General features: G+C 37.5%; 1 protein-coding gene across 3 annotated transcripts in view; it reads left to right on the top strand.

Moving 5' to 3' along the window:
* LOC127618209 (tight junction-associated protein 1-like) overlaps positions 1-24,100 on the top strand; it is a 129,051-nt gene that overhangs the window by 70,945 nt on the left and 34,006 nt on the right. For all 3 annotated transcript variants that reach the window (XM_052090535.1, XM_052090534.1, XM_052090533.1), the window contains one exon: positions 14,548-14,709. In XM_052090535.1, coding sequence (XP_051946495.1) covers positions 14,548-14,709 — 162 coding nt within the window. The remainder of the gene's footprint in view (positions 1-14,547; positions 14,710-24,100) is intronic.

Below are 24,100 nucleotides of genomic sequence, written 5' to 3'. Positions count from 1 at the left end.
CTAGCCTTTCAAAGTATACTCCATTGACCATCAGCCTGTACTTATGTCTTCAGCACTTGCCTACTACAGTATGACTGCTATGTAATATTCTTTAGTACAACTTCAGACATTTGCGTTGAGGACATGCAGTTTTGCAAGACACAGCAGCAAACAGACATCTGAAACTTTTTGCTTTAGATTTTTTTGCCTGTAGATCTGACCATAATGATAGTTACAATTAGTTCTTGTAGGATCTCATGGGCCGAAGAATCATTTATTTCCATGCTCCAAAGCCCCTGTAAAGTCTTCAAAAACCATAAACTAAGAGCTGACAAAAGGGCTCCCTAAAGTCTAGCTGAAGCTCACATCTGGCCAAGAACCTAGTGTTCTTCAATATAAACCAATTTGCTACACTTAAACTAAACTAATCAGGAGATCCAGAGACATTGTGATCATTTCCTGCAAACAGTATTTGAATCTATAACCTCTGACACAATTTCAAAACTTACTTTACTGAAATCTTATCCTATACATAATCTGCTAAAGTGCCTAGAACTCTCATTCAAGGCTTAACCTGGCAATATACCCTGACAATCATGTTTCTCATAATGTGTATTGTATTATCCATGTTAAAACTAAAAAATTAATTAGGAAGTCTTATTGTGCATTGTAACTGAATTTAAATGGTAATAAAATACGAATGTTCAAGTGTGTTTGTAACTGATTGTCTCTTAAGTTCCAGAATGATGGTGTGAAGTATTTTTGGGTTGTTTGCATTTATATTTTTCTTAAGAAATTCATGGTTAAAATGTTCACTCACTCAAGGAAGAACTCTTGAGTCTTCTCTCTTCTCCGCTCTTCGCTTCCTCTGCAGCTCCTTGTTCCTCGGCACACATGCCCTCATGGCTTGCAGCCTCCATGCCATGTAGAGTCCAAGGAAGCTCGGGACATGAAGTCCCGAGGAAGCCTCACACTCTCTGCTCTACAGTTCACACACGTGACGGGAGTCGCGTCTTCCTTGCGGAAGGCCTCGCTTCAAAGCCCCGCTTCATCATCCATCGACGCAACAGACAACAAATATTAACAATCTTAACAGATGTCCAAAACATCGACGGAACCACCAAAACTTTCAACAAAGAGCCAAAGAACCAAGAAAACCTTGGCTGAAAGTACTGGTGTATTATTTAAATACTTTGGGTAACCCGATTGCAAATAGAGTTGGACTCAAAGAAGGATCAAATGGTTTCCAAGGCATTGTCTGTAGACTCCATAAAGTTTAATCTGTTTATGTAAATGAATAGTTTAATTTAATGCCTTTTCTACACATACCGTTTCTACACTCTTTACTCTATACTTTAACTGAGCTCTTCTTATCACAAAAAGGCTCTGTTCCAAAAACCTGGTAAGCTGCTGTGCTGTGTACCGCCTGCATAAGCAGGTATTTTCTAAAGGCCTATTCACATCAAATTCTTGACTAATTTGCAAGACGAACTGCCGATGAAAAATCTATTCACACTGTGACCGAAGTGGATAAAATGAAAAGCGATGTACAGTAGCCGGCACTTATTTTGTTATACTGTACAAACATTCCTGCTCAGACCTTATTCAGAGTTCAATGCATAAGATTAATTATTTAACTAATTTGGTGTAACTGTTTCATTGTTGTTTCCATGTTTTTATTGCATTTTAATGGATGTAGAATTTCTTTTGTTTGAGTGCGATGAGTAGAGCCCTGTTGCATACGTCTTCCTTATATTTGGACATGTACTTTGCAATGTGTACACTCCAAACAAACTCCCAAACCCAACTTCTCTTTTTTAATGCCTGGATAATCAAGTCATTTAATATCCTTGGGAGAAACCAGGCTCAATGTAGGGGGCCAGTTCCCCTCAGGCTGTCCAGCATGAACATAATGCCAATATTAGTTATTTATGTGCAGTGCAGGTCATGGTTTAATATTAGCGAACTGTGTGTGTGTTAAGGGCCAGTGTTTATACAAAGATTTTATATAAATAATTGAAAGTCTATATATTCCATTTTAAGAGTACAGTCCATCATTAGACCAAGGTGATGTAGGCAGAGATCAGTGAGGTGCATTGCAGTACAACCAGCAGGTCATGTCGGTGAGGACTATCTTAAGTCCAAGGTTCGGGCAGTGGCATATGAAGTATCGCATGTCTTGTGGTTGGAGCTGGCATCAGTTCATCCTCTAAAGTCCATCGTAATGGATTGAATTGATGTCTGACTGGGCACCGGCTGCGTTTAGTCATCATAACTCAGAGACACTTTGCAGTGGAGTCCTGACACTATGCAGGAACTGAGGTGGATCTGGCCATCTCTGGTATCCTTGGGATATGAATCCTGAGGTTGAGACAGGAAAACAAATAGAATAATATTAGCCGAGTTATATAGCATGATAAATGTTTCTGGTTCCGGCAGACCTAACTGAAGCAGCCTAATTGTGAGTTGACGGATAAATTAGGTGTATGCCTGGATAAATATATGGGTCTTTAGTCTAGACTTAAACTTAGTGAGTGTGTCTGCATCCCAAACAGTGTTAAGGAGACTATTCCATAGATTAGGAGCCACATAGGAAAATGATCTACCTCCTTTTGTGGATTTTAGTATACTAGGAACTATTAACAGGCCAGAATTTTGTGATCGTAATGAACATGATAGAATATAGTGTGGTAGATGGTCATTTAAGTACTGCAGAGCTAGACCATTCAAAGCTTTGTACTTAGTTAACAAACTTTTACAATTAATATAAAATTTAACAGGTAGCCAATGTAACGATGATAAAATGGGGCTAATATGATCATATTTCTTTGTTCTAGCCAGCACTCTGTCTGCTGCATCTTTAACCAATTGAAGTTTATTTATTGAACTTGCAGGACACCCTCCCAGTAATGCATTACAATAATCTAGTCTTGAGGTCATGAACGCATTAATTTGTTTTTCGGCATCAGCAACAGAGAGCATGTGTTGTAACTTAGCAATATTTCTTTGGTGGAAGAATGCTGTTTTTGTGGTAATTTGATATTCAAAAGACAGATTGGTATCAAATATAACACCTAAATTCTTTGCTGTAGAAGACGATGTAACCGTACATCCATCGAGAGTCAAATTATATTTTAGTTGCTTATTTTTAGAGGTTTTTGGTCCAATAATTAGTACCTCTGTTTTGTCAGATTCGAGTAGTAGGACATTTCTGGCAATCCAATCATTGATTTTATTGATACACTCAGCTAATTTGATGAATTTTGAAATTTCATCAGGTTTCAAGAAATATAAATTTGGGTATCGTCAGCATAACAGTGGAAACATTTTCCACGATTCCTGATAATATCTCCCAGGGGAAGCATACAAGGAGAAAAGCAGAGGCCCTAAAACTGATCCCTGTGGCACTCCATGCTTAACTTTTGTTTGATTTGACAATTCCTCATTTACATAGACAAAGTGGTAGCAGTCTGCTAAATAGGACCTAAACCATGCTAATGCAAGTCCATTCTCAGCCTATTCCAGAGAATGTTGTTATCTATGGTGTCGAAGGCAGCACTAAGATCTAAAAGCACTTGAAGAGAAATGCAGCCGTGATCAGATGATAATAGCAAGTCATTTGTAACTCTGATAAGTGCAATTTTGTCACTGTGATGGGGCCTAAATTGTTCATATATACCATTTCTCTGTAGAAATGAACATAGTTGGGAGGATACTACCTTTTCTAGTATTTGTGACATAAAATCGGTCTATATTTAGCCAATTTCCCAGGATCAAACTGTGGTTTCTTAATAAACGGTTTGATAACTGCCATTTTAAAGTTTCTTGGGACATGTCCTAAGGATGGCGAGGAGTTAATAATATTAAGATGAGGTTCTGAGATTATAGGGAATATGTATTTTAAGAGCTTAGTTGGTATTGGATCTATCATACATGTTGTTTCTTTTGATGTTTCGATAAGCTTTGTTAGCTCTTCATGACCTATGTCAGCGAAGGATTGAAGTTGCTTGTGAGGAAAATTACGAGATAGTATTTTTTGTGGTACTCTGACAGACGATTGCATAATTCCATTATTATTTCAATTATATCAGGAAAGAAATTAATGAAGTCGTTACTATTGTGCTGCGACGGAATATCTTGTTCAGTCGAGGCTTTATTCCTAAACAATTTAGCCACAGTACTGAATAAACACCTAGGATTGTTGTGGTTATTTTTAATGAGTTTGCTTAAATATGCTGACCTGGTAGCTTTTAGTGCCTGTCTGTAGCTACACTCTCCTTCCATGCACTGCAAAATACCTCTAATTTTGTATCCTTTTTCCAAACTGCTCTCTTGAGAGCATGAATGTGATAATTGTAGCATGGTGTGGGTTTTGTTTCTTTAATTTTCTTTAATCGAAAGGGGGGCGACACTATAAAGAGTGCTAGAGAAGACTGTATTAGTATTTTCTATAATATTTTAATATTACTTCAAGTTCTTCTAGACTTTTTGGCTAACTGAGTATATGAGATAAATCTGGAAGATTATTAGTGAAGCTGTCTTTAGTGGTCAAAAGAATAGTTCTACTTGAACAATAGCATGGTGTAGATTGAGTAACATGATTGTAGCATACAAGAGACAAGGTCATGATCTCAGATGTTATTGCTCTTCGGCGGAATTTTATTGTATAAATATCGACTCCATATGACAGAATTAAATCTAGCGTATCATTATGGCGATGCGTTGGTCCTCTCACATTTTGTCTGACTCCAAGAGAGTTTAGAATATCGATAAATTCTAATCCCAATGTGTCATTTTCATTATCTATGTGAATTGAAATCACCAAAAATTAAAGCTTTATCCAAAGTTTCTGAGTCACCAAGGAAAAGCACAAAAGACAACAGAGATGTTTTAATCGTATCTAACACTGTCACATTAAGCATTATTAGTTTAAAAGACTTAAACTTATATCCTGTCCTTTGAGCAACACCAAAAACGTCACTGTAAATTGCAGCAACACCTCCTCATCGACCCTACAGGCTAGGCTCTCGCTTATAACAATAACCTGAGGGAGTACATTCATTTAAACTAATATATTCATCCAGTTTAAGCCAGGTTTGAGTCAAACAAAGCACATTCAAACTATGATCTGTAATCATTTCATTTACAATTAGTGTTTTGGTTTAAATAGATCTATATGTTCAGTAGCCCTACCTTTTTATTATATTTATCTTCTATTTATTTTTTTGTTATTTTCAAGTTTGACCTTAATCACATTTTTTCTAAATGATTTAGGGAGGGGTTTGTGTTTGGTAGTTCGGGGAACAGATACAGTCTCTATGATATCTAGGTGATACAGTCATTATGTGTTGTTGTTTGTGTGACCTGTGTGATGTCTCAAGGCAGTTAGTAGATGTTCGGATTAGCCAGTTTGTCTGCTCCCTGACCTGGGCCCCAGTTAGTCAAATACTATCACTATCAAGACTATGAGCCAAATTACTAGAGGAGAGTGGCACCTTCCCTGGAAGGATGGAGTCTGTCTCTCTTTAGCAAGTCAGGTCAACCCCCAAAACTCTTCCAAATTTCTATAAATCCTATGCTTTTTTCCAGACACCACTCAGACATCCAGCCATTCATTGACACTGACCTACTATAAACCTTGTCAATACGATGAGCAGGGAGGGGGCCAGAGCATATGTCTGACATAGTTTTACAAGTTCACACACCTCTTTGATATTATCTTTAGTGATCTTCGTCTGGCGAAGCAGACATCATTAGTGCCGACATGAATAACAATTTTAGAAAATCTACGTTTAGCATTAGCAAGCACTTGTAAATTTGATCTGATGTCAGACACTCTGGCAGTGGTGGCTGGTGTCTCTATTTCCACATTCCTTACAATAGAATTTCCTAAAACCAAGGTTCTTTCAACATGATTCTCAGTGAGTGCATCAATGAGTGGGGAGAATCGATTGGAATACCAGGAATGAGAGAGTAGTGTCGGTTTGTTGAGCAGATATTCCACCTAGATGTCACCCAAACACCTGCTGTGGGGGCTCTACAGCCAGAACCAAAGCTCACTGTACTATCCACATTCGAAACAGTATCTACTGGCTTCTCCTTCTCACTGACCTCCACTAGCGTTCGGATTTGTGTCTCTAACTCATTAAACTTCTACATCAGCCTGACTAATTCCTTACATTTATCACATGTAAACCCCTCACTGCTGACTGAAGAAGCTATAGTAAACAGTGGTGGCTGGTGCCCAAATGTTCAGGTTTGGCTCTGAGCTAATGCGTGTGCGGGAAAACATTTTGTGCACGTTTTTTTGGTTATGGAGGCTGATGGATTTATCAATCAATCCAAGTCCAGACGCAAATTCCGTTTTACATTGAATTTAAACCAATTACGATTTTACAAACGTGTGTGTGTGTGTGTGTGTGATAAATAAGACAGACATCTTATTTGTAGAAGGGATTTTGTACTTCTGAATGGCAAACTTCTCAATTACCCTACTACTTAAGTCAAGAATGCTTTGATAAATTGTGCCTATTCTTATCCGCCTCTTCATTGTGCTTTCTTACCCCGATTCTGTGACCTCGTCCAGTTGTGTGTTATGTTGACTCTGCCAAGGATTGCTAGCTTGACACTATTGTCCGTATGTGCTCTTGTAGACTCATATTTCTTCAGCCTATCTGATAAATGTTTTAGGTCCCTTAATCCTAAAGACCATGTTCCATCTGTCCCCATCGTTTTATAAAGTAGATATGGAAAGCAAAATAAGGCATTTGCATGACTACATCGAGCTAGATAAGCCTTTCTGCTGTACCATGTACGGGAGAAGCATCGTGTGTAAGTTTTGCTCTTTTCACTAACCCATAGCTTCTCCACCAAAATTGTCCTCTCAAATGGATTTTGCTGAAGAGATCTTCTTGATTTTGGGGGCAGACTAGGTAGCTGAGATCCTGCTCCTTTGTCCACTTTCATAATTGTATTACATCTATTGGCAGAGACTGTCAGTCGTCAAATGAGACTATGGTGAGCGGGAACGTGACTATGACAAGAGTCCCAACTCCGCATGCAACTCCGCTTCTCTCAGGTCCCCTCAATCCATAATATAGAGGTCGCTGATTGGCTACATTTCTTTTGCACATGTTAATATCTTGTGTCAGCATTGGTTGGTCGGGACTCTTGAAGAAAGAAGGGATGAAAAGAAAGTTCATTTTCCCCCACATAATGAATTATTTTATATATTACATGTTATTATACATTTTAAACACACACATACTTAAAATAAGTTTTAAAAATTACTTAAAAAATGTTTGAGAAAAAAACACACTAATGGGGCAGTGCCCCAGCACTATGGACCAGCTGACACTGCTAGTAAACATGTGGCATGCAATGCAGGAAGCAATAATATGGGCGGATGTAATGACTTACCGCGATTGTTTGTTGTTGTTGATGTTATGGTTGTTCTAGAATGGCGAGTGTTTGAGATAGATGTGAATCCCTCATGCAATTGATTGCTGTTGTTGAGTTAGTTCCTGATCAGCAGATGTTTGAGATTTATGCAATAATCTGTGTAAAACACAGAGAAAATTAATGTACTCTGTTTATTTACTGCATATTTTCATTGAATTCAGTGTTTATATGAGTGAGACGAGTACAAGAGCACAGAAATACACTCCGTGGTCTATTTATATTTTTGAACACGTCCACACATAGTGTAAGTGGAATTTCAAAATCAGATCCGATTTATGTTTGCAAATGGTTCATACACTGCAATTATTCCGTTTCAATTTTAATACAGCTGCGTGTTTAATGCTGCCGTTTGCCAGTTGATTAGCACCACCAATGCAGCAGAGACTGTGGAAAAATGACTATCTCTTGTCTCATTGGTCAGTCAGTTGTCATCTCAGTCTGAAGAAAAAAAATCAGACTTCTCTCTGTTAAAAAACAAACAAATTTCGGATTCATGGCTAAGCTGTTGCTAAGCTAACGATGCATAAAAATATATACAATGCACAAATATTTATTAATATTATGAATTTCTAATTATTTTAAACTATTTCTATTCAGAATTCTCCCTATTTCTGTATCAGAAAGTATCCAAAATGGAAGACATGACTGTTATATCTCAGTTATACTCTCAGTATAACTGAGATATAAGTTATACTGAGTTAAACTGAGTTTGATGTTAGCATGTTGTTAAGCTAACAAAGCATACAAATAGATAGCACACTGTTGGCTTAAATTTTACATTTTCAATTAGTTTCAACTTTTTATTGATAATCAGTATTTCAGTATCTGTATGTATCTATAGCAGGAGACTCAGCTCACAAGTGATTCCAATAGAGTTTGACGTTGACATTTTCCTTAGCTAATGGCATGCTACTTTAACGAGCATAAAAATAGGGAAGACACAAACAAATTAGCAAAACAAATTACAATTATTAGATTGAAAAAAATGTAACGATACTTTTCAGTACTTTATGAAATCTATTTATAATCAATGCTTCGCTTGTTTTGTCTGCATCAAGGTTTTTGTTTGTTTGTTTTTATTTAGCAATTTTTTTTTTAATGAGGATACACCTGGCAAGGAAGCATATTTTTTTATATCTCAAAATAATTTCAAATATTTTGGGAATAGGGTTGGGAGATATGGTTTGAAAAATTATATCTTGACATTTGTCATCAAATTGACGATATTTGATAGACATCTAATCGGCCACTGTATCCATGTAGGATTAATATTTCAAAGGCATTAAATAAATATCTATTAAAAAATGAATGCATATTTCGCACAGTTTTTCACTAAATTAACACAAGGTACATTAAAATGTAATCATTTTCACTGATTTGCATGTTTATATTTATATTTAACATACAATAATATATGAAAGCTTAAAAATCTTATTTAACTTCATATATTTGTTTGTTATGTTACAGCCTTATTCCAAAATGTATTAAATTCATTATTTTCCTCAAAATTCAAAGAAGTTTGTTTGAAATCTTTTCAAATGTATTAAAAATAAAAAAACAAAAGAAATCACATGTACATAAGTATTCACAGCCTTTGGCATGACACTCAAAACTGAGCTCAGGTGCTTTCCACTGATCATCCTTGAGATGTTTCTACAACTTGATTGGAGTCCACCTGTAGTAAATTCAGTTGATTGGACATGATTTGGAAAGGCACACACCTGTCTATATAAGGTCCCACAGTTAACAGTGGATGTCAGAGCACAAACCAAGCCATGAAGTCCAAGGAATTGTCTGTAGACCTCAGAGACAGGATTGTATCGAGGCACAGATCTGGGGAAGGGTACAGAAAAACTTCTGCAGCATGGAAGGTCCCAATGAGCACAGTGGCCCCCATCATCTGTAAAAGGAAGACGTTTGGAACCACTAGGTCTCTTCCTAGAGCTGGCCACCCCGCCAAAGTGAGCAATCGGGGGAGAAGGGCCTTAGTCAGGGAGGTGACCAAGAACCTGATGGTCACTCTGACTGACCTCCAGCATTTCTCTGTGGAGAGAGGAGAACCTTCCAGAAGAACAACCATCTGCAGCACTACACCAATCAGGCCTGTATTGTAGAGTGGCCAGATGGAATCCACTCCTCAGTAAAAGGCACATGACAGCCCTCCTGGAGTTTGCCAAAAGGCACCCGAAGGACTCTATTCTGATGAACCAAAGATTGAACTCTTTGGCCTGAATGGCAAGCATGATGTCTGGAGGAAACAAAGCACCGCTCATCACCTGGCCAATACCATCCCTACAGTGAAGCATGGTAGGGATGGTATTCCCTACCATCTTCTAAAAAGACAACGACCCTAAGCACACAGCCAAGATAACAAAGGAGTGGCTGCAGGACAACTCTGTGAATGTCCTTGAGTGGCCCAGCCAGAGCCCAGACTTGAACCTGGTTGAACATCTCTGGAGAGATCTGAAAATGGCTGTGCACCGACGCTCCCATCCAACCTGATGGAACTTGAGAGGTCCTGCAAAGAAGAATGGGAGAAACTGCCCAAAAATAGGTGTGCCAAGCTTGTAGCATCATACTCAAAAAGACTTGAGGCTGTAATTGGTGCCAAAGGTGCTTCAACAAAGTATTGAGCAAAGGCTGTGAATCCTTATGTACATGTGATTTGTACATGTTTTTTATTTGTAATAAATTTGCAAAGATTTCAAACAAACTTCTTTCACATTGTCATTATGGGGTATTGTGGAAAATAATGAATTTAATCCATTTGGAACAAAATGTGGAAAAAGTGATGCGCAGTGAATACTTTCCGGATGCACTGTATATCGCACAGCCCTATTAATTCCTACTTATTATTTCTCTTGTCAAGACCATTTTCTCTGTTTGAATGTTTCCTCCTTTGCTCATAGTGCATTTTCTAAGTGCATGAAAGCAACAGATGTCAATTCAGGAAACCGTGACTAACAATTGTCGGCTCTTTTTTTCACTATAAAAGCTATATTTGACAATTCTTGTAAATTTTATAATGACGTGGAATTTTTTCTTAATTGATGTGTTCCTCCTGTATAATGTGCCTCATGTTTAATTTAGCATCTTGTATGCAATGTGATAATAAGATGATAAAGTTGTGTGTTTCTTGTTTTGAAATACTTTGTGGAGTGTTCCAACATAATCTATTCTTTGTCTTGTGCTTTTATCTTTTGCTCCATTTGTGCACTGAATATGTGCGTAGGAACAAGCAATTTGCCACTAAAATAAAGAGTTACATTGGTGTATTTATAGCCTAAACCCCCTGCCCCCCATCCAGGCCCATAGCATGAATCATTGATGTTCCCGTTTCTCTGCTTTGCTGTTGTTTTTAGCAGTGTCAAGTTGGCAGGTGAACGAGCATGTGTGTTTGGATGAGTGCTACTTTATTTGTTTCCTTCACTCTGAGATGTGCCGGAAAGCCCTGCAAACAGAAAGAAAAGGAAAGAGGTGTCACACATTTTTGGGTAATTTCAGGGTGTTTATGAGTCTATGAAATATTTAGTATATGCAATCTGTTGGATGTAAGAATTAGAGATAGACCGATGTAGCTGCTTTACCAATAAATCTGCACAGATAGTATTTGGAACTATCAGTTATCATCAAAAATCTATACCGATAGTTGCTGATAGTTTTCATTTTATTATTGCTAATTTTTTATTCCTCATCAATAAACCATCTGGTAAAATATATACAGTATATATTTAAGAACTATATATACAAATACTATACAAAACTCTTAATTTGGTGAATATAAAGGCTATAAAAGCTTCTTACATTTACTGTAGAGCATTGTGATGGAGTTTCTTTTATTTCAAAATAAGAGTCCTGGGTGTATTTTGGGCTTGTTAATGGTTAAAAGTTCTGTGTTTTCCACCAAATCTGAATTTTTCTGGTTATTATTGGGATTTTGGTTGCAAAAACGTTTTATTCATTTGAAGCCTTAATTTCTGTATGGATATATATATAGGCTTAAACAAAAAACTATCAGTCAATTAATCGGTAATTGGGCCTGTCCCCCACCTTAGTTATCGGTATCAGCAAAATCCACTTTTGTTGGGCCTTGAGTAATAATCTCCAGTTCATGTTTGCCTAGTACTTGAGAGGTTGAGTAGAATTAGATTCCCACTGTTTGTCTTCCCTCTACCGTCGCTCTCAGAGATACATCACAATGCCCTAGATGCAATGTCCTCTGCTTTTTTGCCACCTGTTTGTCCTCTTTTCTTTTTTTTGTGACACATTTGAACATTCTGGCAGCTGTCACTCTCTCTGGTCCCCTTTAAACATGGCATTAAAATGCATTTTAGACTCTGATCACAATATGATAGCAATTGAACACATTAAATGGCAGGTGCAAATCCACATTGTGAGCAAATTCTGATTGTATAACTGAAACCACATTTGTAGGTGGTCAGGGACAGATTCTGACCACATTCAATGAAGGTGCAAATGCATTTTTGTTATTCCTATACAACTACATAATTAACTTTGTAATGAGGTTAAAAATTTTCTCCTCTTTGAAAGTGTTTTTAGGAAGCCACTGGTTATAAAACTTTTGGTTTTATGCATGTTTATTTTTGGGTGAATTTTAGAAAAACTATTTTGAATTCACAACACAAGTCAACACAAACGTATGTGAAAAAATATGAATTAGAAGCTGTAAATTGGCTTTTTTAAACTAATAAGGACTATTGATATTGATTATAGATTTTCTGGTATAATCAGAATTAAAAAAAAAAATATTTTGTATAATAAATATATGATGAAACAAAACAAATATATATAGATGTATCCCCAACAGAATTTGAGTTTTCTTGTAATAGTTACATTGTAAGTTATGGATTGTATTATATATATATATATATATGTAATGGAAGAAATAGTATTGACATCATTCAGAAAGTTTTTAAGTTTGGGAGTAGGGGGATGATCATGCAGGTTTTCTGAGTGTGTTTAAATCTTGTGGCCATAAATTTTTTATTATCTGTTGGCCATTAATTTTTTAGCTTGTGTTAATTTCCACCCTTGCACCAACGTTTGTTGAATCATTCTTTGTGCAGACATTAGGAAATGCTCCATCTGCCCAGACTGTTGCTGTTCCATGTACAATTTTTCATTTAGTTTGAAACACTTGATAGTTTTGTTGTGGGAACAGGCTTAATTTTAAGACTTATTGAGAAAGCAGTGATTAGCTGCACAGGCTTATGGACTCTTTGTTTCCAGAAAATGACTGTTATACCTATTAATCTTCCATTTTTGTGCTTCACTTTATGCAATTGTTTAGCAAATGAATTTGACAGATCAGGATCTGCACCCACAGAAAACGGCAGAATACTTTTTAGATTTGGAAAGCTCATTGATAGACAAGTCATTGGTCAAAAATGGTTGGAACACTGCATTATACTAAGTGTAGCATATAAATGCAAAACAAAACGGTAAATACAGGATATTAGTATAAGTATACATTCCAAACAAGATACTCAATACACATTATGCTCACAGAATACATTACAATAAAAAATGCAAAATTAGAAAATGAAACATGGCATTTGTGTGGGTGTATAGTGATGAGATGGCATTATGTGGCTGGTGGCACACAGCAGATGTGTTTAGCTCATCATAGAACCTGCTGCTCTCAGCTCACTCAATACACACACACACACACACACACACACACACACACACACACACACACACAGTTGTGTTTCCATGTTTTATGGGGACTTTCCATAGACATAATGGTTTTTATACTGTACAAACTTTATATTCTATCCCCTAAACCTAACCCTACCCCTAAACCTAAACCTCACAGAAAACTTTCTGCATTTTTACATTTTCAAAAAACATAATTTAGTACGATTTATAAGCTGTTTTCCTCATGGGGACCGACAAAATGTCCCCACAAGGTCAAAAATTTCGGGTTTTACTATCCTTATGGGGACATTTGGTCCCCACAAAGTGATAAATACACGCTCACACACACACACACACACACACACACACACACACACACACACACACACAATCACTGTATGCATGTTCTTTTGCCCCCGAATCACACATTCAAACACCTGTATGACTAACACTTAACTCACTCACGGTAGACACAACATTTAGCCATATTTGGTACTGCTGAGTGCCTTTTAATCATAGGGATCAGGTTTGTTCAGAGCTTTGCATTTAGTTATAGTTATGCTGTTTTCTCTGCATTTGGTTTTGGAATAGTGGCTCAGCCTACCCAAACACCATTTCGTTGGCCTGAAATTGCTCAGAACGGTTGTTTTTTTTTTCTGGAGAAATTGGCATCTTTTGAGGAGTCTTGGCAGGTTTGTAGGCTGAGGCATCATTATGTGTTTGACACTCTCCTCTGTATCTTGCATGTAGGGTGTGAAACCTCACACAGCTGAGGTGCACCTACAGTCCTATGAAAGATTGTATTGTGGAGTTTGGTTACTGGCCATCATTGTAATTCAGCACCCCTTTTCTGTCTCAGAATCAACAAAGGTTTACCGACATGACTGTACTTGAAAGTGCTTTACATAGTGAAAGGGGGGTTCTCCACAACCACCATCAGTGTGCAGCATCCACCTGGATGATTAAAATAAGAGGAGAGATTACAACCAATTCATGGATTGGGCTCATTAGTAGGCCATGATTGATAAGGTCCAATTAGGGAATTGGGCCAGATTACACCCCTCCTCTTTACGAGAAGTGCCCTGGGATTTTTAATGACCACAGAGTGTCAGGTCTTCATCTTTTCATGTTATCCGAACTAATGTCATGTAATTAATGTCCATTTGGCTTTCATATGAAATAAATGGTTATACTAGATTATGTGTACAGATGCATGAATGCTTTCAGATGCAGGTGAAGGTGATGGGGTGTGTTGTTTTAACGGTTTAAAAGTGTCATTTGCAGCAGTATTGTATAATAATCAGAAGCATCGTCCCATGTTGAAATGCATTAGATTGCTGTCCTTCACCTCTTCAGTGGTGTGCAGTGCATTTTACAACCTGTGCCTCATAATATGTCAACGGCATGCATTTTTCTTTTCTTTGATTTCTTTCTCTCATGTTGCAGGATCCTTCAGCAGCAGAATGAAGACCTCCGTCACCGTCTGTCTCAGACCACTCATAAGATGGAGTCGATTGAGACGGACTTTGAAACCAGTCGGCATTACATGCAGGCAGATTTGGGCCGCACCAGAGATGACCTGGAGAAAATGAGGGACAAATTCAGGAGGTTAGCTGATCACACATACAAATTCATGACTGGTAAAACATCTAGTAGTTGTGGCTTTTACCAGTAGAGAATAACTGTCTGTGTTAACCAGCCAAATCTTGACCTCTCGGGCAATTCTGACCACTGCAGGAGTCACTTTATAAACCATCTTGCTAGTGCACTTACATCCTCTTGTTTTGCTGTCAGAGAGGAAGGGAGATGAGCACATTCCCATGCAATCCGTTTTTAATGATTATGATCAAAGCGGGCAAATTAATTAGCTTTATCAGTGATAAGAAGCTTGCAGCCATCACTTTAATCCCACTGACTTGTGGGCAAGTCGAGTTGCAGGACCCCGGCTGGGGGGTCTCACTACAAAGCACAATTTGGCAATGCAAAGCATGCTGGTCAGGCAGACCCAGTCCACATGAAGACAAGGGGACTGACTCATGGGGAAGATCTGAAAGACGTCCTTTCTCATTAGGGTTTTATCATTTTTTTTGAAAGATTTAGAAGGCACAGATCTCGACACGGGTATTGGAAAATGGGTATTGTTAGAAAATGAATGATCGATAAGCCACTGAATGATTCAGGTTCTTTAACAATGCATTAACGATTCTTTTAGTACTTTTGAGGAAGCACTGAAACAGAAGTTTTAGACTCAAGTCTCTAATTAGCAGGCCAATGGCAGTAGGGGGAGTGTTCAATAAACCAGTTTAAAAACGATCAATATTTGCATTTGGTGGCGTGGAAATTACACCATTAAATCAGTTAACTGATTTAAATCTCAGAAGCCTTGGATGGGTGATTCTCAAGAAATCTTAAAATGTCCTGCTCATATTTAACCTCAAATCAGTACATGAAAATTAAGCCTACATTTTAGCAACAATAAGATTTTTTTGCAGTGTGACATTATTTTCAAGTCACTTAAGCACATTTTGCCCCTCAATTCCCATTACTGTAACCGGTCCAGACATTGTACATTTATCATTCCCTTATATATTTTCACTAATGATGATTAAAACAGTCATTTTTAAAATCAGGGAAAATGAAGGGAGTACCAAGGGAGTATTACTATGATAAATAAGTACTGTGGCAGCGGGGGCGTGGTCAAGCGCCCGTCCTGGAGAGAAAGCGGTAAGGGCGCTTACACCTAAGCCAAATTATGTCTAACATCTGTGTCTAATTTCAGTAAGCATGGGGAGAGCGGCATAAAAAGGCAGCAGCCACAGAGCCCGACACCAAAAGCCACCAGAAGAAGTTAATGAACTGTTGTATTGCAAATTCTAAAGTGTGTAAATTAAAAGTCTTACCTTGAAGTCAAGAACGCCATTTCACGTGTGATCCTTAGTGTAAGATCTCCATGTTTAAAACGGAGTAAAATGTTTATTTAGCAAATTTTTGCTCTTCTGTTTGGCAGTTCTAAACAAAAAAACTCAAATTTGTTACCAGGGACACATTTTTTTTTAAAAGGAACGAAAACCGAAAATGAACAAAATTGTAAGTGGTACATATCTGAAAACCGGAACAAAGTGATTTTCACTTGTTCTGGAGTGAAAACTTTAGTTTTAAATGCTGGTAACTGGTTATAACTGGTTAATTTTGTTCTGATCATTTTTTCATGAAACTAAAGCTAAAGGGTTTATCACAGTATATTTTTGGAACTGCACCACTTCATATTGCCTGAAAAAATGAAACAAGCTTTGATCCTGATGGAAAGTGCTGCATCACACAATTCTTTGCCTAATTGCCCATTGTGGATGATGCATTCTGTGAATGAAGACCTTATTTAACAGCTATGAATATTTACTACATATACTGTACATGCATAGCTAATCCAGATACAATGAAAACTCTGTTAGTTTCACAACAGAGCACACGCGAGAAGTGATACGAGATACGAAAACAAATGCATGATCACATGTTATGCATTTCAGAATTTGATGTGTATGTTTGTAATCACCTAAAGGCATCATATATTTTATTTGGTTACAATATGAAAAAGTAGATCTTACTGAAAAATCAACCTATTTTGCTTACCTGACTGTCCAAAGATTTGGCAATTTCTCTCCAACAATTCTCTTTCTCCACCCGGTTGTGGTTCAGTTCAGAGGAAACATCAAATATGCACTGGTGCTCCTGCCAATGTTCCACAAATTGTTCCTCCATTTCTTCAGTCCAATTAGAGTTTCTTGATACCGCAGCCATGCTAGTTGATGTTCTGTTGCAGGTACATCAGGACTCCTCCCACTGAAACTTCCCATGCCCCGTTTCTTGCTCTCTCATTGGCTGTAGTTCAACGTTGCAGTTGTATTCAGTCAAAACACATTGCACACTGCACGATTTGGAGTCGCAGGAAGGTCCAGATATTTAACATTCTAGATATCTCGCTTACATCGGCGATGCGTCACTTCTCTCAAATCGCGTCTTTGATAGTTTATACATTGTGATCGGTGCTCACGGGAGCGAGCTCCAATTTGCCCACAATTTCAGGCTTTTTTCGACGATCTCCACAAAAATGTCGGCGAGTGGAAATCGGGCTTAAAATCATGTAGTGTAAACTCGGCATTAGCGAATTATTGTTTTGGACTACTACAGCCTGAACAGCTTTTTAAATGGGTCAATAATTGGCCGATACATTGGTGCATCCCTACAGAACATATTTTAATGGTTTATTTTGGCTACAGTACAATAACAAAATAAAAGCTAATTATTTAAATTGTTCTTATTATATAATTTCACTTAAAGTGTTTCATAATTTTTCTCTGGTCTCAACATTTTTTGAAAAGCACATGGGTACACTGTGTGTACCTAACGCAGTAACAGTTCTTGGTTCATGTTGCTGGTGGCAATATTGATTTGCTTCTGTGAATATGACCAATTCAAATCAATAAATCTTGACTTTGAGACTGATTTGTGAATCTTTTTGACTGATTCTTTCAAAAGAACCCACTAATAAGACTCATTGGTTTAGGAATCTGCCTACGATGGTCATGCTGTTGTGTGCAACCAGTGAGGGCATTGTATTATTTCATGGTGCCAAGTCTTCTCTTTTATCACGTTCAATTCACACTGCAACAACACAAATCAATATTTATTTTGCCGTGATGCTGTAGATTCAGTAATGGTGGAGGAGAAAATATGTTTAGAGTATATTAGCATTGGTGTGTGCATTGGCAGAAGAATGCAGATGTTGAACTTAGCATCAAGAAAGTCATTAGCTTCCAATAAAAACTGAATTTTAGTACTCACACATGTTTTAGCAGATAATGATTTGGTCTAGATGGGGTCTAGTAGACCACATTGTTTCTGTCAACCTTTTTTGTAACTCTAATTTCAACAAACACAAATGGATGTTGTCAGTAGCAGCTTTTACTAATTATTAGACTTTCAGTTTGTTTAGAATGTGATTTGAACCATTGCAAAGTTAATAACATTGACACAACGAATGTTGCTCTGCTGTCAAAAAATATTTGTGCCTAACAGCGTAGTCTTAAGAAATTGAAAAAACTTTTTTGACAGGCAATCAAGTAGCTCAATTGTTTGACAAATGCCTCGTGTTTTGCGGGCAAATTAAGGGTTATGTATTATTTTAATACAGGTATTGGAGGAGAACAGCTGGCTGGCAGACCTGTGGAGTGAGATTGTTTATGATTTTAATGAGCATAAGTCCGCTGCATGGTGCTGCTGTACGTGTAAGGGTTTAGTGGCACAGTAATGATCTGTTCATCTCTATTTAACTGCAAACTGTAGCCTCTGCCACACAATCAGGTTGGTTGTTGTGTGAACAAAGGTCAAACATGAATCTGTTAATTCAAGGTCTTATATATTCATATGCACCATTAACTGTTTGTTGTGTGGAAAATTCAGACATGGTGCCCTAACCAAGTGAAATGTGATAAAGTGACATGCAATACATCTCTTCCACGTCATGATACACAGCCCATTTTATTTCTGTGTTCTACATATTCCTGAGTAAAACAGGGTATTCCATGAGGGGAAAAACAAAATGCATACAATCTAGAATTGACTGGATATTGCAAAGTTGATGTTGCATACCAGAACGGTCCCAGACCTGAAAGTGAGTTCGCAATTGATAGCAGAAGACTTTTGATTTATTTATTTTTTGCTGATAAAGGCTCCCAAATAAAGTTAATTTATATTTAATTATATATTTGTTGGCTTTTCTCACAGGACACTTTCTTGGATTGGTCTGTTTTTGTTGGTCCATGTACACATGCGTCAAATGGACATATTTTGCATGCCTCATTGCGGTTCCGTCACACTTCACTGGTTTTCACGTCTTTCGCATAAATTATACAGTTTTAAGATACTGTGTCAAGTTCAATGCAATTTGAAACTTTATAAAATGTGTCTTAAGAATGTATCCTGCTGTGTAAGGCTCCTAACTCATTTTGTGCTCTCAGTTAGTGTGGTTTGATGCCTGCAAAGCTGGAGTTGCTCTAACTGCCCCCCGCTGACTGTGAAATTACAACAGTAGACTAAAACAATGGCCAAATAGCCATTTGGCTGTTTGTACACAGGTTTGTTTTTCCTTTGGAATAATGTGGACTGATGAATCATATGTAATATGACTGGGAACATTTGTTAAGAGTAAATAGGGCCAATTTTGAAAATTAAAAATTAGTTTTTGTCATTTTGCGGTGATGAGCACAAAGACGTTTTGTCGGTCGTGTGGTCTCTATTTCTGTTGTGTTGTGCTGGGTGGCTCCTCCCACAGCTAAATTCATTGGTCCAAAATCACTCTCGATTTTGCTGCATATTGAGCATTAAATATGTATCAATTCAGTGTGCGTGATTGTCTCTTGTCACTCAGCATTTTGGCTTTCAGTACGGACAGTACCATTACTTATCACTGGAAACTTAGTTCGGTCACATTTTTATACTATAAGTTCCGTTTCTGCGGATCGGTATGTCATTCGACTGCAATCCTGGCACTTTATCTCCAATCAGGAAGCTTCTCCATCTCATGTGCTCTCAGATGTTAGCAAGATTATTAACCAGCATTCTTCCCATCATAAATGTGTGCTGCTTCCATTTGCTGCTCCATTTTCCTTCTTGCCACAAACCAGACCTGCATGCCAGCTCTCTTCAGATAATCGCCTAATTGGATTCCAATTGGTTAGTGATGCTGCAGCGTGCCACGTGCTAGTGTTTGTATATGATCTCCGTTCTAACGTTGTAGTGTTGTCACATGTGCTGTGGTGTTTGCCGATTTTTCAGCAGGTTGGAGGGGTCTCTAGAGCCCTCAGAAATGTTGCTCTAGTTATCACTATAGTTATTTGTTTGTTTTGTTTACTTATTTACCCATTTATTTGAATTGATTCCAGTTTATTGTCTGCTTCCGCTTCTCAAGCTGTTCAATTGGTCTTTCCCATCCCCTGTATTTCAGAGAGATCATCAAGATTTGTTAGGCTTAAAATTAGAACACAATTGATAGGCCTAAATTGTTCAGAAAGGATGAAAACAGATATTTGAACACTTTCTAGTTGTCAAACTTCACAGGTTTCATCTATGTAAGATTTTTTTGGTTAAAAATAAACAAATTGCCATTATTGATTGAGTACATATACAATCTATGATCAAAACAATGTCCTTACCTAACCCCGATTCACTACGGTAAGCTACTAAAAATTTATTGGATTTTGAGCTGTCTGGTTTGATTTGGTGCAAAATTGCTGGCTTATGACGTTCATCTTTGCGTCATTACATCACACAGGAAATAAGTACCTGCTGTCTCATGTTCCGTCTGGAGAAACTACGCTGTTCAGCTCAATTCAGTAACGCTCACAAAGTTCAGGACTGCGTCATTGCAGTCTAGATGGATGTTTATCTGTTATCCGTTTGGTGAAATTGTTTACCTGCTATGATGCATGGATATGTATTTCGGTTAGGTTGTTGAAGCTTAAATTGCTTGTCATGCTTTTATGAATCGAACATTACTCGTGTGTTAACCGAACGTTATGTATCTATGTTGTCCGGTGACGTTACTGTGGAATGTTTAATATGTATGACTTCTGAAATGTACTTCTTGTAATTTTTATAGTGCATATTTAAGCTTATTTTTTATGTTTAATGAAGTATATTTTATCCCCATCATTATTAAATCCTCATTTTATGTTTTTAGTTTACAGTGTTATTGTGTGCTTGCAAATACATGCTATTGTAGTATCTGAGACTGGACAATATAGTATAAAAATAAGAACGTCTTCTATTTGAACTAGTATCAGACATTTCACATATTAAGTTAAAAATGTTTGTAAAATTAAAACATTAATAGTAGATAAAACACTTAAATAACTATATTAACACTGTTCTCTATTTAAAAGTGCTTTGAGTGTAGTGTCAGAATTGCGATTTAAGGTAAAATTCCTTCAAATATGTAAATAAGTGTTGTTTATCTTCATCAAAGCAAGTAATGTTTCCTTTTCAAATGTTTATTCATGTAATATCGACATGAAAATAGCACGTAATGATCACACACAGGCCATGTCCAGTTAAGTTCAAATTGAGAGATTCATCCGCCATGAGAGCAGTGCCGAAACACGACTGAAGTAATGTATTCTTCCGCAAATTGCTTGCAATTTTAAGTTTCAACCACAGATTACTCTTTAGAGCGTGAAGTTACGTAGTCCAGCTTTAAGTAGTTTTATTTTGCATTAAATTACTTTGTGACACTGTTTCCTGTTTCTGTTGCTGCTAGCGCTCGTGTTTGTAGCCTGCTTAGCATTGCTGTATTTCCAGCATTTAATCTTTAATCTCTCCCATTTTTTCCCCTGCATTGTTTTTTTCTCCCTTTTATACTTTTTAACGCAATACAACTATGTGCATTTTACCGCGCACACCTGCCTTTCTACTTTTATTACGATTAAGCTGCGTGCTTGCCGCACACATTTTTACATAGATCATTGTATTGATCTCAAAACACTGGTGATCAGGAACCACCACAACAACAACCTCAACAATGTCCGGCTTCATCAATCAGAAATCACTAAAAATAATGTTAAAGAGGTATGTTAACTTGCAAAAACAATGTCAGACACTGTAATTTGCTCTGGCCCCCTCCATGCTCGTTATGGTGACAAAGTTTATAGTAGATTAGTGTCACTGAATGGCTGGATGTATGAGTGGTGTCCGGAGAATAGCATAGGTTTCATAGACAATTGGAAGATTTTTTGGGGTTGACCTGACCTGCTAAAGAGAGACAGACTCCATCCCTCCAGGGAAGGTGCCCTCTCCTCTCTAGTGATATGGCTCATTGTCTTAATAGTGATAGTATTTGACTAACTGGGTTCCAGGTCAGGGAGCAGACAAACTGGCTTATCCGAACGTCTGCTAGCTGCCTTGAGACATCCCACAGGTCACATAAACTACAACACATTGAGACAATCACCTAGATATCATATAGAGACTGTGTCTGTTCCCCGAACTACCAAACACAAAACCCTGATTAAGTGTTTTTTTTAAAAATGATTGATGTCAAACTTGAAAATAACAAAAAAACAACTGAAGATAAACATCATATAAAGGTAGGGCTACTAAACATTAGACTGCTTTCATCTAAATCACTTTTGTAAATGTGATTACAGATCATATTTTGGATTCGCTCCGTTTGACTGAATTTTAAGTGTTACTCATAGGTCTGGGTAGTGTAGCGGTTAGCGTGCTGCTCTACGAACCTGGCGACCTGAGTTCGATTCACGCTCATGGCCAACACCAGTGACGATTATCTGAACTGGTCCCGGGCCTCCCCTAGGTCGACTCAGCCTAAAATGAGTACCTGGTGCGGTGTGTAAAACATCACCACTGGGGAGACAAAGGCGGTCGGGCGTGGTGCTGGCCACCCACCCCCTCGTGTACCGTTCCGGCCTTCATAGGTGCTCGCTAACATCACTTGCCCCTACAGTCTGTTAAGGCTAAATGGGGGATCTTTGTCTTTGTGTGTGTGTGTGTGTGGTGAAATACAATAATTATACTGCAGTCGGTGCAGAACGTTTCACTTGCTAGCACACGTGTATTTTTCTTTATAGCGGCAATCATTTATATATAAATAATTTAGTTCTAGGCTTGCCAAGTCTTGAAATTATGGTATAATGACAATCTATAAATTTGTTACTGCCGTGGTCTATTTGGCCAGAATATCCTGCAGTTATATAAACTTTACAACGTTTGACCTTATGAGACAATCATTGACTAATGTAACAAACATTGCCTAACTTTTGTAACGTCATTTATTTCAAAACATTAGTGTTTCCAATAAGTCAAAACAACAGCACAAGATATGGCACTTACCTGCTCAGATGACATGTTTTCAGGTATCCGTTTTTTCTTTATTTATTTGTCCATTCACTCTGATAAGGTGTCCTGTATTCATGTGTACAACAGTGCCTCAAACCACATTCATCAGTGCAGAGCTGAAGCACATCCAAAAACAATATCCTTCCTCAATACACATGCAGTTTTATTTTTTAACCCCTTGAGGGCCAAAAGTTACATAGTATAGCTTTAACCCTCTGGGGTCTGAGGTTGTTTTGGGCCCTGGAGAAGTTTTGACATGCCTTGAAATTTGTGCTTTTTTTATTGTTGCGTAAAACACATTAATGGCCGAAGACTGATAACAACTGTATTCAGCACAAACTGGGCTAAAATAATATGTGAGCAACGTGTATGTACATGTTTGTATTTTTTAGAAAATAACAGGAATGCATGGTTTTTGAAAAAAACTACAAAAAAATTGTAGTCATTGAAATAAGGCCATATAACACATACTAAACATTTGTCCTCAAGGCTTTTGATAACTGGATCTTGTAGCCTAGAGTTTTTGCTACAAAATTATGTGAAAACCATCCTGATCATTCATTCATACAAAACAATATAGTAATTGAACTTTTGTAAGACACGTTTAGTGTTAGAAAGATCATATGCGAGGAGGCGTGAACTATCATTAATATTGATGTGATTCACACCTGAGACAAAGACCCCTCACCTGGGCCCATCAATGAGGAATGTGACAGAAAGAGAATGAATGTGAAGAGACTTAATGATCAAAATCAAGTTTTAAGTTAAAAGTAGTAATCTGACTATACATTTTCTTTACAGACTTATCCAAAGACTTTACTTTTTTTTTTACTTAAACATTTTTAGACCTACATTACCATTTAAAAGAATCATAAGCTAGATCTAATTTTGTCATATGGAATTGATGTTGATAGCATAGAAATTCTGCCGCAGAGTGATAATACCTCAGATCATTACCTTGTCTCCTGTATGCTGCGTTTAGCAAAGGTCACTCAATCTTCACAACGTTATCGTTCAGATAGTACTATTATTTGAACTACTAAAGATGGCTTCACTAAAAAGCTTCCAAATACTCAGCACGCCAAAAAGTAAC

Source organism: Xyrauchen texanus, chromosome 24 (genome assembly GCF_025860055.1).
Source record: "Xyrauchen texanus isolate HMW12.3.18 chromosome 24, RBS_HiC_50CHRs, whole genome shotgun sequence".
Lineage (NCBI taxonomy): Eukaryota > Metazoa > Chordata > Actinopteri > Cypriniformes > Catostomidae > Xyrauchen > Xyrauchen texanus.
The sequence above is the reverse complement of the archived record's forward strand: the minus strand, read 5'-3'. Positions and strand labels throughout refer to the sequence as shown.